The following is a 16,439-nucleotide window of genomic DNA, read 5'->3' on the forward strand; positions in this document are numbered from 1 at the left end:
TCCGATAATATAAAAAGTTCAATATATATTTAAACAACTTCATAGTATATTTAATAATGTGCATCAAATAATTAAAAAGATCATTTTATATTATAGAAATGTTGAATGTATAAAACAAAACTTTTCAGTGTGTATTTATACAATAATGTTCAGTGTGTATTTTCTGAAAATATCGGATAATATAAAAAATTGTAATTTATATTAGACAAAAATTCATCGTATATTTAAAAAATATTCATCATATAATTATGAAAGATCACTGTATATTTAAAAAATGTATATAACAAAATTTTTCATCGTATATTATACAATTATTTTCAGAGTGTATTTTAAAAAATATCGCATAATAAATGGTTCAGTGTAAATTGAAAATATGTCGACAATATTGAAAATACTTATGCCGTTTATTACATAACCTATATACGTAAGAAATATGCAGAACTTTAAAAAGAAAAACCGAATAATACCCAAGATCTGAAAAAGATAAAAGAAATCTGAAACCGGAAAAACACTTACAAAAAAAATGAAACTGTCAAAGAAGACTAGCAAATAAAGTTTAGATTATCAACTAATGTAAGCCTGTAGTTTGACGCAAGCCTTCCAGTGGCGTAGTGGTCATCGATTTGTAGACGCGCACCCAGACTTGGAACTGACTTGCAATTTTTTTGAAAAATGGTATCAATTCTTTGAGACTGCCCCAATTGTGTTACCAACAAGCAATTAACTCGGGTCTATGTTGTAGTCCAATTATTATTTTATGGCGTATATGGTGTCCACATAGTGCCACATATTTGCAAAGCAAAATGATATATACAAATCAAACTGATATGCAATGCCACTAGTATATGCCTAATTTAGTACCCCTCCGATCATTCAGTACGGACCAAATAAACAAATTCAGTACAGAGCAAATAGTGTCCACTATCCAGATTCAACATCAAAATTCAGAGTAGCATTCATAGTAGTATAGGAAATAACAAAATCTACAAAGCAGCGGCAACTTGCTCGACTCGCTCCCGGAGATTCCCTTGGACGGCGGCGGACAAAAGGAGGCGTTCGCGCAAGGCTCAGCTTGCTCCTAGAGATTCTCTTGGACGGCGGTGGAGGAGGGGCCAAAGAGGGCATCGGCGGGATTGGGGAGAGGATAGAAGAGGCACCCCACACTGCTCGGCGCGGTTCCGGTGTTTCCCTTGCACGGCAACCTCTCTGAGACACACGCGGCGACATGGACCATGGAGAGGATTGGAAAGGGGGGGTGCGGGTGGCCATGGAGACGGCGGCGGCGGCGGATGTTTTGGGCAAAGGAGGCTAATGCATTTGGATGTTGTGGTCAGCCTGCTGCTACCGGTGGGCTTTGTCGGGTTGCCCATATTTGACACATAATATAAAAATAATGTTCAATGTTCATTTTCCAAAAATATCACATAATATAAAAATTTCAATATATATTTAAACAACTTCATAGTATATTTAATAATGTTCATCAAATAATTAAAAAGATTAGTGTATATTATAAAAATGTTCAATGTATATAACAAAACTTTTCAGTGTGTATTTATACAATAATGTTCAATTTGTATTTTCTGAAAATATCGCATAATATAGAAAACTGAAATATATATTAAAAAACTTCATCACATATTTAAAAAATATTCATCATATAATTATAAAAGATGACTATATATTAAAAAAAATCAATGTATATAACAAAACTGTTCACAGTATATTATACAATAATTTTCAAAGTGCATTTTAAAAAATATTGCACAATAAAATGTTCAGTGTAAATTGAAAATATGTCGACAATATCAAAAATACTTATACTGTTTATTACATAACCTATATAAGAAAGAAATATGCAAAACTTTAAAAAGAAAACCCGAAGAATACCCAAGATCTGAAAAAAGATAAAATAAATCCGAAACAAAAAAAGCACATACAAAAAAATGAAATTGTCAAAAAAGACCAGCACATGTCTAAAGTTTAGATTATCAAATATTGTAAGCATGTACTTTGACGCAAGCTTTCCAGTGGCGTAGTGGTCATCGATTTGTAGACGCTCGCTCCCAGAGATTCTCTTGGACGGCGGCGGAGGAGGGGCTGAATAGAGCATCAACGGGATTGGGGAGACGATAGAAGAGGCACTCCCACACAGCTCGGCGCGGTTCCGGTGTTTCCCTTGGATGGCATCCTCTTTGAGACACACGACAGTGACATGGACCATGAAGAGGATTGGAAGGGGGAGGATGCGGGTGGCTGTGGAGATGGCGGCGGCGGATGTTTTGGGCAAAGGAGGCGAACACATTTGGATGTTGTGGTCAGCCTGCTGGCGCCGGTTGGCTTTGTCGGGCTGCCCATATGTGACACATATTTTTAATGGATTCCCAAATGCGCCATTTAGGCTTTTTTTTTTCATGGGTGGCATTTTTGGGACAAGTGGGATCCAACGCCCTTTACATCCTGACCCAATATCCAGGCCGATCTCGGGCCTCACATTTCCACCGAATTCCAAATAAAGCCGAAAATGAATGATTACAGATTTTCCATAAAAATAGTTATAATCATCCATCTTAATACCGGGAATGATCTATTTGTTATTTTAAAATATGAACATAGCCATTTTCTGTGTGGTCGGACCAGGCCCAGGCTTGGCTTTTCAGGCCATGCTTTTGCAAGCTTTCAGCACTTTAGGATTAGTTCCCAGTTCTCAGTAGCAAAGTTTCATGCAAGGTGGTTCTAAAAAAAAGGTTTCATGCCTGGTGCAGCAATTGAGGATGAGCAATGTTGAGGGTGATGGTTCAAAGCAGAGCATGTGGGGCTCACCCTATGTGTGATATAATATATATTTCTAGAAGGCTGGCGGTGCCTTCTTCCTTCATCATGCTAGGTGTTGGCTGGTTTTCTCCTGATTTTCTCAACTTATCTGGGCACCAACGTTTTCTTAATTAATGAAAATGGCACAGATTTTGTCTCGAGTTTCAAAAGTAATTAACCTCGATTATTCATCGAACTGCCTTTCCATATATTTGATATTTGGTCAATTATTCAATGTTATATCCCTCTTTATTGCATATGAATATAACATTGCTTCCCAAAATATTTTAGTAAAATGTGATTGCACAACAAGTGGGCAATACACATTATCGGCAACTCTTGTTTCCTAGAAGTTTCATAAATAATTAAATGAGAACAAATGCTAACTGACCCAAACAACAAACATGTCGCAAAGAGAAAAAAAATATGGATTGCCCAAGAAAACCGTCGAACAACGATCCAAGGCAGATGAACACCAAAATAATCCAGCGCCCGGACTCATTTTTGACCTGTCAATTCTGGTGTTTCAGCTGGTGACTCCGTGATTAACCTACAACACACGAGGGGAGCAACGGTTAGGCGCAACTTTTATGGGTTAAATTGTTAGTACTAGTAGGACATTAAGCGTTAGTAACTTGTGTAGTTACCTTGAGATTAGTCATGCTTCCCCTTGACATCGTATTTGCACATCTTCTTCTTGGCACAGTTGATGAGGATGTCAGCAGAGTCGATACCTAGGAAACGCAGACACATCACACGTGAATACCTCAGGAAACCAAAAAGTGAAAGCAAAACACTCTAAACAACGCAGAGAATGGGCATCTAAAACACACAATGCAGAGCATGAGGCGAAAGGCTTTGATGTATGTATACCTGCAAGATACGCTCCATGGACATATCCGTTGTACTTTTCGCTCGTGTGCTCGCCCGTGAAGTAAACCCTCCCAACAGGAGCCTGAATTACATCAGAGAAGAGTGTCAAATTAGTTTAGTTTATTGTGCAGTGGAGGAGTGAAATGCAAGCCAAATGTAGTAGATTTCTGTACCCGGATGAGGTCATATTCGTAGCGGTTGACGCCGATGGGCCAGTTGGAGAATGAGCCCTTGAAGAACCGGTTGGACCACCACCTTGGCACGAGGATCTCGGTGGCGTCCGGCACGTCCTCCCCGGGGAACATCTTCCTCAGCACCGCCACCGCCTCGGCCATGGTCTGGTTGTCGGACTGCTGTTCGATCCTCCTCGACTCGTCGTCGGTGACCGTGACCAGCAGCACGTTGGACCCGGGGTACTGCTGCTCGAACTGTTGCCACACGGGGAAGTACCCTCTCCGGCCGCTGGCGTAGAGGAAGAACTCCTTGCCGGAGCCCTCAGGCCAGAACCTCTTGGGGAACCTGAGGAAGATCTTGGTGTACACGGCCATGTCGAACTGGTAGATGGACACGATCTTCCACGACGGCAGCTGCGGCTTGAACCGTATGAGGTCGGTCTGGAGGACGCCGAGGCTGGCGGAGACGACGACGTAGTCGGCCCGGTACACCTTGTTGTCCTCGGTCCGGACCATGACGCCGCTGGGGAAGTAGCTGATCTCCCGCACCACCGTGTTGAGCTTGAGCCTCGGGTCGACGATGGCGCCGGACTTGCGGTCGGTCTTGAGGTACTGCCCGGCGACATGGTACACCACGGACTCGTAGCCACGCTGGTCCGCCACGAAATAGACGTCGTCGCCGAAGTTGCTGAACGTCGGCAGCGGCTGCGTGTTCTGCAGGCTCGTCACGCGCGGCGGCTCGGCGAACTCGAAGTCGTGCTGGTAGTAGTCGACCACCATGTCCACCGGCCTCGCGGGGCCCGAAGGCATACTGGGACACGCAAGGGAAGGTTGCACGAATCAATGCACGGTAAAATAAAAATACATTTCTCTCTGGAGATCATCAAACAATTTGCTTGCAAAAGGGAGAAGCAGGCGTGCGCATCTCGCCGATCCGGTCGATGCAACGGTCGGCCGGAGGGTGCAGTTGCCATTAAGATATTTAGCACTTTAACTAAGGCGGTATTTTGTACAGCTGTGAGGAAGCTTTAGGAGTAGTAAAATAGTTGGTGATGTCGCACTTGAATAATCTTGCTCTGTCACGCTCGATCAGATCAGAAGCAAGAGGTGCTAATGATGCTATTGCTAGGTCACACTGCCTTTCGCGATGCTAGGTCGCCGTAGACGAAAATGGAGTGGGTGAACGGAAAAAAAATAGTGATTTCTTTTAAAAACTTGAGGCACTTTTTAATGATATTCGGCTCTTGGACTCGGCAGTGGCTGCCGTTTGCTAAAATTTTATGGAATTGATGATTTAGTATTGCAAACTGCATGATTGTGCTACGCAATTTGCTGGAATGCACTTGCTGGACAAGAATATATATGTGAGTCCAGGCATTGGTGGAGACATGTACATAGAGTAGTAGTTAGAGATAAGGGCGAGCAAGAGTCATCGTCGGATTTTAAGGTGCATGTAAGACTTTCAATTTGGAAATAGACTCCTCTTAGCATGAACAAAAAAGACTTTCAACCCCCAGTCCCCGGTTACGGCCCGTATATGATTCAAAGAATTGGCAAAGGATTTGTGGAGGATTTATCCCCAGGATTTTTTTCTTATGTGAGTAGTTTTTTTTACGGGAGTAGGTTTATTCATAGGATTTCGTTCCATCAGAATTTTTGCAATTAATTCATTTGAACTATATTTCATATGAAATTTTCATATACTCCAACTTGTGAAAAATCCTGTGTTAGAAGGATCATTGCCTTCTAGCGCATGAATATGTGTTAACGTCACACCATCAGATCCATTCGCTCTAAATCCTTAACAAATCTCCCAGAGCTCATGGTTAAAAGCTAGCACACATCACTAGCTACTGCAAGGGGCATGGAGCAAGATGAACGGCATAGATACGTACTGGTCGTTGAGGCGTTGCATGGCCATGACAGACATGTCCTGTTGGCCGCTGTGGTGCAAGGTGCCGGAGAGCTTGCTCCCGCTCTCCTCCACTTCATCCATCCTCTCGATTATCTTCTCAACAATTTTCTCGTCATAGAGACCACCGCTGCATCCGCAAGAATTAATCAGCTCAGCTGTGAAACAAATGTAAATATTTTTCATAATATTTGGTTGGATCTAAGTTAAATCTAAGCGGATACTTCGGCCCTTTGGCAGAAAAATCACTAAATATATGGTGATTTCGGCTATGATTGAATTTTTTCTGAAACTGAAATTCGAAAACCAGCACGTGCACATACTCTTGCTTGTAGGTGTTGCTGGCGAGGTGGTCAAAGTCGGAGCGGAAGGTCCTGAGGTTGAGGCCTCCGGTGCCATTGGCCATGGTCCAGATGGGGTTCATCTCATCTCCATTCACCCCTTCCACCCAGTTGGCCCCCATCTCAACGTTCACCCCGGCGAACTTGGTCTTGTGGATGCGCCCGCCGATGCGGTCCGTCGCCTCCAGGATCAGCAAGTCGGTGATCCCGGCCTCGGACAGCCTCTTCCCAGCCGAGATCCCTAAGACCACCAAGCACAAGAACTTGCATCAGTTACATGTGCACTCAAACCAACCTCCCCCATGCATGTATCGATGTCCATGCAAAATGCATGTATGTATCGTATAGCTTACCGGACATGCCGGCGCCGACGATGATGACTCTCGGACCGGCGGCGGTGGCCAGGGCGGCGCATTGTGCTGCTACAACGAGCACCAGAGCTATGGCTCTGCAGGGCTTCATCTCTAGCATCCTTCTCCTTCTTTCTCTCCCTCACTCACGAAGCTTGGAGACTTGCTTTGCTAGCTAGCTAGCTTGTGTTGAAGGATGGTGGTCCATCGCCAAGTGTATATAAAGAAGCGGCGCAAGACGCGACGGGGCGCGGGGGTCTCTCTAACTAGTAGTAAAGTTATTTCTTGGCTAACGTGGGTTGCTTGGAAGCAACATTACCTTACGACATGCTCCGGCCGGCCGAGAATAATATTGTGTGACTATAGCACAAACGGTTTGACCAACTCAAACCTTGGGCCTTTACCTTCAAAAAGACAAGTCCCCCGTCCCTGTCTAGCTAGAGTTCATTTTTGTGAGATCCATACACATGTGTTCTAGGAAATAATCCTTCAGTTTGGTCCAACTTTCATTGTCAAGTCTTTTTCTGTCCTGCAAAATAGCCCACTTCTTTTGCCTATGTTTCACTAAGTTTACGTTGACGATTATTTTTCAAAAAGTTTAAGTGGAACTTTGACATAACCACAAGAGGAACTCAAACTATTCTGAAATGCATACATGAAAAAGAAAAACCGGAGCATTTTTAGTTTTTTCGAAAAGGGGATTGCCCCGGCCTCTAGATCACAGGATGCACACAACCATATTATTAGACGTGAATCAATTTACAGTCACCAAGTTTAAAATTGTAAAACAAATAAAAAGTAAAACACAACCACAACCGGCCGAACCCGCAATTACATAGCTCATCCACATATTCTACAAGTGGCTTGCTAGCTAAACTGATTAAATACACTCTCCACAACTGATTCTAGGCGGCTGCACCAAGAGGCCATAAGCGCAAGCGCATCCACATGCTGCAGTGATGACCACATAGAGATGAAAGTAGAACATAATCCACTAAAAATCATATGAAATTTGCATCTATGAAAAGAATGGTTTCATCAGTTTTGTTCATTTTCCAAAACATATTTTTTTAATTTTCAAAAATCTACTGAAAAACAAACCAAACTACTATGAAACTTACATCCATAAGAATTGGTTCGGAAAATTTCATCAATGTTCCATTCCAGTTTCAAAACGTTAATTTTTTAGTTCTGAAAACATATTCAACTTTGGTCTTGTTTGAAAGGTCTCTAAAAGATATGTATCTAACCCTCTTCTTGCAGCTTAATAAGAGGATTCTCGCTCAATGGTGAGGACTTATTTTCTTACACAATACCGGTGGACCATAAGCGTCTAGGAGTCCTACGGACCTTCGCTTTGAGGTGCCCCTACATTCAGTCAGATGTCAGAATAAATGCAACACATATCGACATACCTTGGGGTCGGAGTGGAGCATGGCGCATCAAAGCCAACCTACAAGGAGAATACATCGCAGGGAGGCAACTAGTAAGTCAACAAATGGTATTTGTCGGTTTTGCTTCTTTTTTTTGTTTCAATTGCATTCATGATTTGTTTTTACATTAAGTTCCATTGGAAATGGTTTGGGATAACCTTCAAAAGGTAATCTTTTTCGCAATTGGTTGGCTATGTTATTTTATCATGATTTTGCTGCATACCTCCAGACCTCCTTGTATGTTTGTTGCACATATGCCATCCACTGGACAAGTCCCTCTGAGGAAGGATACCTAAGAACTATAGCATTGCTCCACCTAGGATCATGAATATCTTGATGTCACAGCGAAGAAAAATCCCTCATAAATTCATCAAGGTTCAAGAGGTACATATAGGAAAGCCCCATGAAGGAGGGCATCAGGGGACTCCTGGTGAGCCAGCGCACCATGGAGCATGCCCCTACCCTAGGGCACATGGGGCCAACTAGCTCCCATGTCCTTTCCGTTTCACAAGCCTTCGTCTTCCAGAAGTGAAGATCTCATGATTTTTCTTAAATCACGAAGTTTCCTGGAACCATGGACATAAAAAAAATGTAATTATGCCTTTTGGCGGATAATTAGTAGGTTAGTCTAGTAAAATATTAAATATTGTAATAAAACAACATAATTTTGCATGAAAACTTCAAAAGTTATAGATACCTTTGGAATGCACTAAACCAGATCTGCCGAGCTGCATTCCTCTAAAACGTGAAGTACCTTCCATTAACTTCTACGACATCGACATTGTGCCAAAGATCTCTCTTGGCATTAGGAAGGTCGTCGGAAGATATGTGGCGGGTGCACGAGATTTGGTGCAAAGTAGTTTGTGGATGAGTCGTGCATGGCCGGCCACTCTATTTCAGCAAATTGTCAGACGGCCAGGTAGGGCCACTACATGTTTCCTATTTTTGTTGACCACCATCTCCCATTGAGCTAGGTTCAACTCAATAACCTCTTCATGTTTAAATCAACATCGGAATCATCGAAAACTCCTCCGCCATCGAGCTCATCGACACAAATCATGAATCCAATATCACCGACTTTAACCTACATGAGTAAATATGCACAAATAGAAGAAAATATACCTTCAAGAAATTCGTCGAACACTATGAGGATGTCGAGCTCCTTATTGGTCTAGTAGGAGAGGGGAGGTCGGGTGTGTCCAATGCTCCGGTCAGGGTGACACGGGGGAGGCATCTAGAGCTTGGAACCACAAGGAAGGAGGTGTGTCTGGGAAGGAGCACAAATGGGTAGCTAGATGGCACGGGAGATGGAGTTGACATTGGCGGACAGTCTTTGTTTGACAGTGACATCCTCACCAAGCTCAGGAAGGAAGGAACGGTGGCGGTGGCACACGCCTGCGTTAAGCTCCCATGGAACGAGCATGGCGGTAGACAAGCGGATGATAGCAAGGTGTGATGACCACAGGAACATGTGTGTGGAGGCGAATTCTGCTAGATGGCACCGTTCCGACGGTCGAATCTAGATGACCAGAACGGTGGCAGCGCAGTGAGGTGGGTGATGGCAGGAGATCTGGTGCGTCCTAAAATGCTTGTGACACCAAAATTTTTGTCGATAGAGTTCATCATAAAAACCTTGTCCTTCCTCTAAATACGAAATATAGTCTAGAGGCATGTTTATACAATGCACTATAACTTTAGCCTTTTACGGACAGAGCATGTATGGACAATGAAGATGGTCGGGATTTAGCGACTCAGCTATACTTGCACTAATGGTTTATTTTTTTGTGCATAAAATCTTCTAATCCATTCATCAACTGTCATGGCACTATAAAGAACCCCAGAAGTAAAAAAAATTACATCCATGTCCGTAAACCACGTAGCGACAACTACGAGCACTAGAGCGATCCGAAGACGCCCTGCTGTCATCGCCCCTCCTTCACCGGAGCCGAAAAAACATTGTTGTAGTAAACAGTCGGAAAGTCGTCGTACTGAGGCCCCGCAGGAACAATGCACTAGAAGAGCAACCATGAAATGAAGAGAAGCATAGATTGAAAGAGTCCAAACTATAAACACACGAAGAAAGATTGGATACAAGGAGATCCACCAAAGACCACTACCGACCAAATCCCGCAAGATCCACCAAAGACACATCTCCGCACGCCCTCTGACAACGCTAGACAAGCGGGGAAAACTTTATTCAATCTTTCTGAAGTCGCTGCTGCCTTGCCTATCTGAGTAGACATAAATCCTAACAGACCTTAAAAAACACGTAAAACAGAGCAGGAACCCTCCAACCGGCAAGGACCGGGGTCCATCGTGCCTCCATGACCCTAAGACGACACGAGACGAGGCAGACCAACCATGGCGCCAATGGGAGGGAGTCACCAACTTGTCCTCGAGTTCCTGCCGGCTGCTGAGCAAACCTGAGAGAAAAGCGGTGTGTCTAACCCATCAAGTTGGGACTGCTCTAATGGTTTCTTTTTCGGCGCTAATCAAACTCGGATTGCTGGGGTCCCAAATTTTTGTTGACACAAAACAGTTTCATCATTTGGTATCGCTCCAGATAATTTATGGTCGTTGGAGCTGGTCGGTGCAAAAAAGAGGAGCTGCAACACGCTGTGCAGACTGAAGCCGAAGCATGCGTACGTGCTTGAAAGTTGGTTGAGTGTGCCATGACCTCTGATCAGCTAATGACGCCCTCTTTGTTTTCTTGATGATAGTTAATTGGTGCCCACTTCGTTGAGCTCAAACGTGTTTCTTTTTCCACTTTGTAGTTACGCATGTGAGGCTGGAGTATGCTCCACCAGGACGTGTGCAATCATGTCTCCCTGTCTCTCTTTGGCCAAGGCAAGTCTCACGAGGTCGATTATGTAAGCCTGGGGGAAGATCTTGTCTTGTAAGAATTAAACCTAGTGGGATTTGATGCTAACTTTGCTCTATGTTTATTGTTTGCTTTTGCCTCAAAAAAGCTATGTGCTTGCATTTATGAGGCCTCATCATATATGTCAAGAAAGATGTGTGACCTTGACTGCTAAATTTGTGATTTAAGCTTGCGGAAAAAGAGTCGGTTTGGTCATGAGCTACCAGCGCCGACGCGGTGAAGCACGCGGACTCTCACCTACGCCAATAGGTAACCCATGGCATGGGTCACGTTGTAACGGATGGGTAAAGATAGGCTCGACACATGTACACACTGACGGGTCCTTCGTCCCAAATGTTCCCCGGCCACTAGCGAGTCAAGGTAAGCATCGACAAAGAGAACCTTTAATAACCAGTTGATAGCTTATTTAATCACCCGTGATCAGTTGACGTACAGATCTGGACAACTAAATTTGGAAAGCTTAAACTTGGAGCGCCTTGCGAGGAAAATCATGTGCGAGAGGACAATGAATCCCTCTTTTCCTGTCACGTGTGTGTGTGTGTGTGTGTGTGTGTGTGTGTGTGGTGCTCTGTTGCGGATAATTATGATTGCCATGCTTCCTTGCTGTGCATGGTACAAAATGTATCCCAAATGTATGAGTATTGACAGTCTTGAGTTGGTTATGAGGTAATAATGGCAGAAAATATGTCCCACGTACAGGTGACTTTTCTCTTTTTGAGTTGAAGTATATCTGACTTTTGATAGTGTCGAGTGAATGAGGTCGTAATTGAAAAAAAAAACACCTGGCCCTGCGTCGTCCTCCTCTGGTGACACGGATGGCGCCTGTTGCCCCCAACTTCGACGCCCTTCGCCTCGTCGCGGCTGGTCGATGTTGGCAGGTAAAGCCCCTGCAATAGGCAGTGGTGGTGTTCCCCCTTTCTCCCTTCTCTTCCTCTCACTCCTGAAAGGATCAAGATGGACCTAGAGAGAGAGAGGGGGGGGGGTGTTGAACTCAAACTATTCTGAAATACATAAAAATTGACGTAAAATAATGAATCCATTGTAGAAAATAATGAAATAGCTCAAGTGGCTTTTGAACCACTATGACATCCAGACATGTGTGGATACTAAATGAAACCTTGGAAGCAGAACATAAGGTAACAAAAGTCATATGAAACATGCATCTATGAAAAAGAATGGTTTCATAAAGTTACGTTCAAATTTTGTAATTAATGTAAAGTAGGACCATAGGTTACCTCAGTGTAACAGCACCATAAGTTCCTTGATGACCCAGTAACAAATAAATTGGATGATAGTTGTTGGGCCATCAAGTGCAAGGGTTTCTAGCTAGCAAGCAAGCTTCCCGCCGTAAAGAAACCGAGGTACAAATCCAAAAATATCACAACCAAGCTTTTGTCAAATAGCACTGCAATACAATTAAAAATCTACTTGTGACCACAACACTTCTAGTCAGGTTGCCAATCTAACTAGTTTTGGTAGTTGCAACACATAACTAGTGCATAATGTGGTATGAAATCTTTTGTATTTTTAAGTAACTGGAAATTAAAAGTTCATATAAAAGTGATTAGGATAATTTTATCACAGAGTCAACTGGACGGGGGTTCATAGGTTCAGAAGTAGCATCTCGCATGGAAGCAATAACACATAAAAATAAGCATACACATGTGTAATTTGTAAATCAAGAAATCATGGAAAATTATGGCATAAGTTAATTAGGATTGCATTATATATGCAATACGTCCATAATTTAAGTAGATTGACACACATAAAACCTAATGTGGCTAATACTCCACCCAAGGTAATCAAATCCTCATATACACCCAAAGTATTAAGTAATAAATATATCATTGCTTAGAACATCATGAGCTTGATGACACACCGTCGAAATTCATGTTCCTGTTGTACATATGACAAAAAATCAAGCAATATTTTTATCCTTAGCGAGGCAAAACTGTCCACACTTTTCCTCCCCTACTGTCTTGAAAAATACACGACAAATATGGATCTACTACATTTAATGCACACGACTACGTCTATTGTTCATTTGTTTAAACAGACTAAAATGGGTAGATTAATATAACAGAGAGCAATATACATCTGTAAATTACACCTTGCAACCATCAAAAGCTGAATCATAAAGTAATCATTCATTCATCACATATCAAAATATTCACTGCAAGAATAAAGTATAGATGATCACAATTATGTAGGGTAGGTCATGTGATGTAATCAACAAAGCACAAAATTGATCTTGTTACATAGCTACTACTCCATCCGTTCCATAATGTAGTGTGTATTGATTTTTCGAAAAGTCAAACATTACAAACATTTACCATGTTTATAGACAAAAATATGTTGCTCCATCTGTTTCTTTTCCGGCGCTAAATCAAACTGGGATTGCTGGGTCCCCTTTTCTTTTTTGACAGAAAAGATCTTCATCATTTGCGATATTTTATGGGTATTGGAGCTGGTCGGTGCAAAAGGTGGAGGTGCAACACGCTGTTTGGGTTGAAGCCGAAGCATGCATGCTTGAAAGATCGTTGAGTGTGCCATGGACCTGGCATCAACGAGATCACAGTAGAGACTGGTTATTGAATCCCTGTTAAAACGGGCGCTAGAGGGGAGTACGTGACGACATTCAGCTAATGATGTGCTTTTTTCCCCACTTAATTGTAAATGTGCAGCTGGAGTATGCTGCACGAGGGCGTGTGCAATCATGTCTCCCTGTCGGTCTATGGCCAAGGCATGCAGGCATGTCTCACGAGGTCGATTGAGTAAGCTTTGGGGAAGATAATGTTTTCAAGAATTATAAACCTAGTGGGATTCGATGCTGCTTTGCTCGATGTTTATTGTAAGCCGTGTGCTTTCGTCTCCAAAAAGGCTAGTGGTGCCTGCATTTGCGAGGCCTCACCATATATATGTCAAAAAAGATGTGTGGCCTTGACTGCTAAATTTGAGTTTTAAGTTTGCCAAGAATGGGTATGCTTGCATTTGTCATGAGCTATCAGCGCCGACGATGGCCGACGTGGCGACTCACCTACTCCGATAGGCAACCATGGCATGATTCACGTTATACTACTGGCTAAAGATAGGATCGACACATGTACGTACGTACATACGGGTCCTTTCTCCCAAGTATTCTCCAGCCTAGCCAGTCGGGGCAAGCATCGACAAAGAGCTACTTTATTAACCTGTTGGTAGCTTATTTAATCACAAGTGAGCAGTTGATGTGTAGATCTGGGCGACTACATCTAGAAAGCTGAAACATGGAGCGGCTTGCGAGGAAAATCATGTGCAAGTGGTCAATGGACCCCCTCTTTTTCCCCACGCGGACCACGTGTCGCTTATTGTGCATATTTTTTTTCTATGAACGCACGTATGCACCCTACGCCTATGAGCATCTTCAAAAGACTGAGCCGGCACATCACCTTCATATTGAAGAATTCGTCACAGACGTATTCATATTCGACGGGAGCGTCCACTACCACTGAACGCACATCGCCGGAGGACTTGAAATAAATCAAGAAAAATGCGGCCACCAATGTCAAGTTCAGGACTTGAACCTTGATGGGTTGATTCCACCACAAGGAAGCTGACTATCTATGTTACACTCAGTTCGCTCTTGATGTGCATAATTATGGTCGTCATGGCTGTGCATGGTACACCTCCTGCAAGTGCCGCGCAGGGGTGGGGGGAGGGGGGGGGGGGGCTAGCCATCTTGTCGTCGTTGGGTGAAGCCCGGTCAGCTGCAGCGGGGCTTCCTCTCCTCCCATTCAGGGGTGGCAGGTGCACACCGGTGGCAACGCGCTGCCGTGGGGTGTGGCGGGCACTGGTGGTGGGGTCGCGAGCATTGGGTGTTGGCATGGTGGGATGTGCGGCTATGGCGTCCGTGGAAGCGGCGACAACTCGATCTGGACCAGCCAGGGTCTTCGGCTGCTGCGGGTGGTGCATGACACCTCGTCGGCGGTGCCTGACTGGGCTTGGCGTTGGTGTGGACTGCTGGCACTCTGTGCTGGCGGCGGCTTGGGGCCTACGGCTAGAGACTTTAGGTGATCGGGGCTTCAGGTGAAAACCCTTGTCTGTGCGAGCTCAAAAGCGGCGATGCTTTATGCCGTTATCCTTCGGGGAGCATTGTCATGGAGCCCAGACACTGTTGGTCGGTTCATTCATTGTGTTTACGCCACCCTTTGCTTTTTTTATATCTTTGTATGCTTTCTTTCAGGGTTTCGCACTACCTTATATCGTTTGGCCTTCTACTGTGATTGGTGTTTTAGATATAAAGTTCAAAAAAAAAAACCTATTTTGTGAGTAGGCCATGAGTTAATAATTAAATCTGATTCTAATATTCTGAACCCATGGTATGTATGACATTTAAATTTATCATTGGCAAATTATTTAGGTTCCTATTGCATTTTGCATATTTTCTTGATAAAGGTAACATATTGATACCAAGTTCATTAAAAATTATACCCAGTCTGTACAAGAACAGAATGTCAAGAGCTAGTCTAGACATTTGGCCAGTGAGGATGCACACAAGCAAATTATTACAAAGAAAAAACAAAGGAAATAACCCCCAAAAACATGCTGTGACAATCTGTCATCGGCTTGTAGGACCAAGCTGGTTGTGTGTCTGCAACACTGGGCTGACTAACTAGTAGTACATGGGTTAGTCTGCTAAGTTGGTGGGCTCCAAGGTTCAAGACTATTTCTTTTTACAATGCTGGCCTGCTTTCACCTTTGAGTAGTTCCACCACTACGCAGACCATCTCTCAAAAAAAAAACAACAACTAAAAAACTCTCTAAAAAAACCCACTACGCAGACCGCCGTTCCAAGCAACGATCACTGGACCCCTTCAAGACTTTTTAGAGAGAAAAAAATGGAGAATCACTTGAATTTCAAGAACCAAAAATCATTTCCTCAATGAAGTCCTGCTCCTTTCCTTCTTTATTGGTTCGTTAGCTTGGCCAGATAAGATCTACACCTATGTATGGCTATGTCACATGCGCCCCTGCAAAGAAAGCATAACCCATTGTTATTTGGAACAGACAAAATTGCAAGATTATCTTGTGATATCATAATGGCCGGACCACCTAGCGTAATTTAAACCAGCTGGAGTGCAACGACTAAGCTGAACAGCACCGTCTCCTTGTTTAGAACAATATCCACAACACCCCACGTCATCACGTAGCTATAATACGGATATGCTCAGTGATACATGTTCACAAGTGGAGAAGGTTTTAGTCTGTTGGGAAGAGACGAAAATCCAGACTGTATTTTCTTAATCAAATGGCCTGGTCTCCAGGTGTAGTTAGACCCAGTCGAATGCAGTTAAGGACTAAGCAGCACATACAATGTTTCTTTATTAATGAAAGAAGTACAAATTTATACGCACTGTACCTCTACCGATTATGCTTGATGCCACTTGACTACGACTAAGCTATGTATTATTAGTTAACTTCATATATAGCGCTAACCTCTACTATATATTAAAGGGGAGTTGGCGATTGTATGGCGGTACGTCCAACTCCGCCTCCCTCATCATGCATTAGTTCAATCAAATAAAATCAAATTTTACAAAAAATCTTAACTAAATCATGAAAACTCACTACTAGGGAAAAGCCTACCAGCAGCGAGGGTTTTGGGCCTCTCAGTAGCGCGAGC

The 16,439-nt window shown here is 43.3% G+C and overlaps 1 protein-coding gene across 1 annotated transcript; it reads right to left on the minus strand.

Annotated features, from left to right (window-relative positions):
- Positions 1–3,041: 3,041 nt before the first annotated feature.
- LOC125525230 (polyamine oxidase 1-like) lies at positions 3,042–6,676 on the minus strand. Its single transcript, XM_048690234.2, has 7 exons — positions 6,467–6,676; positions 6,096–6,354; positions 5,756–5,902; positions 3,861–4,671; positions 3,688–3,769; positions 3,462–3,548; positions 3,042–3,364 (listed from the first exon to the last, which is right to left on the minus strand). Exons 1-6 carry the CDS (start codon positions 6,582–6,584, stop codon positions 3,469–3,471), a joined length of 1,497 nt encoding a protein of 498 aa, XP_048546191.2. The 5' UTR covers positions 6,585–6,676; the 3' UTR covers positions 3,042–3,364; positions 3,462–3,468.
- Positions 6,677–16,439: the final 9,763 nt, after the last annotated feature.

Source organism: Triticum urartu, chromosome 7A (genome assembly GCF_056163025.1).
Source record: "Triticum urartu cultivar PI428250 chromosome 7A, HENAU_Tu73, whole genome shotgun sequence".
Lineage (NCBI taxonomy): Eukaryota > Viridiplantae > Streptophyta > Magnoliopsida > Poales > Poaceae > Triticum > Triticum urartu.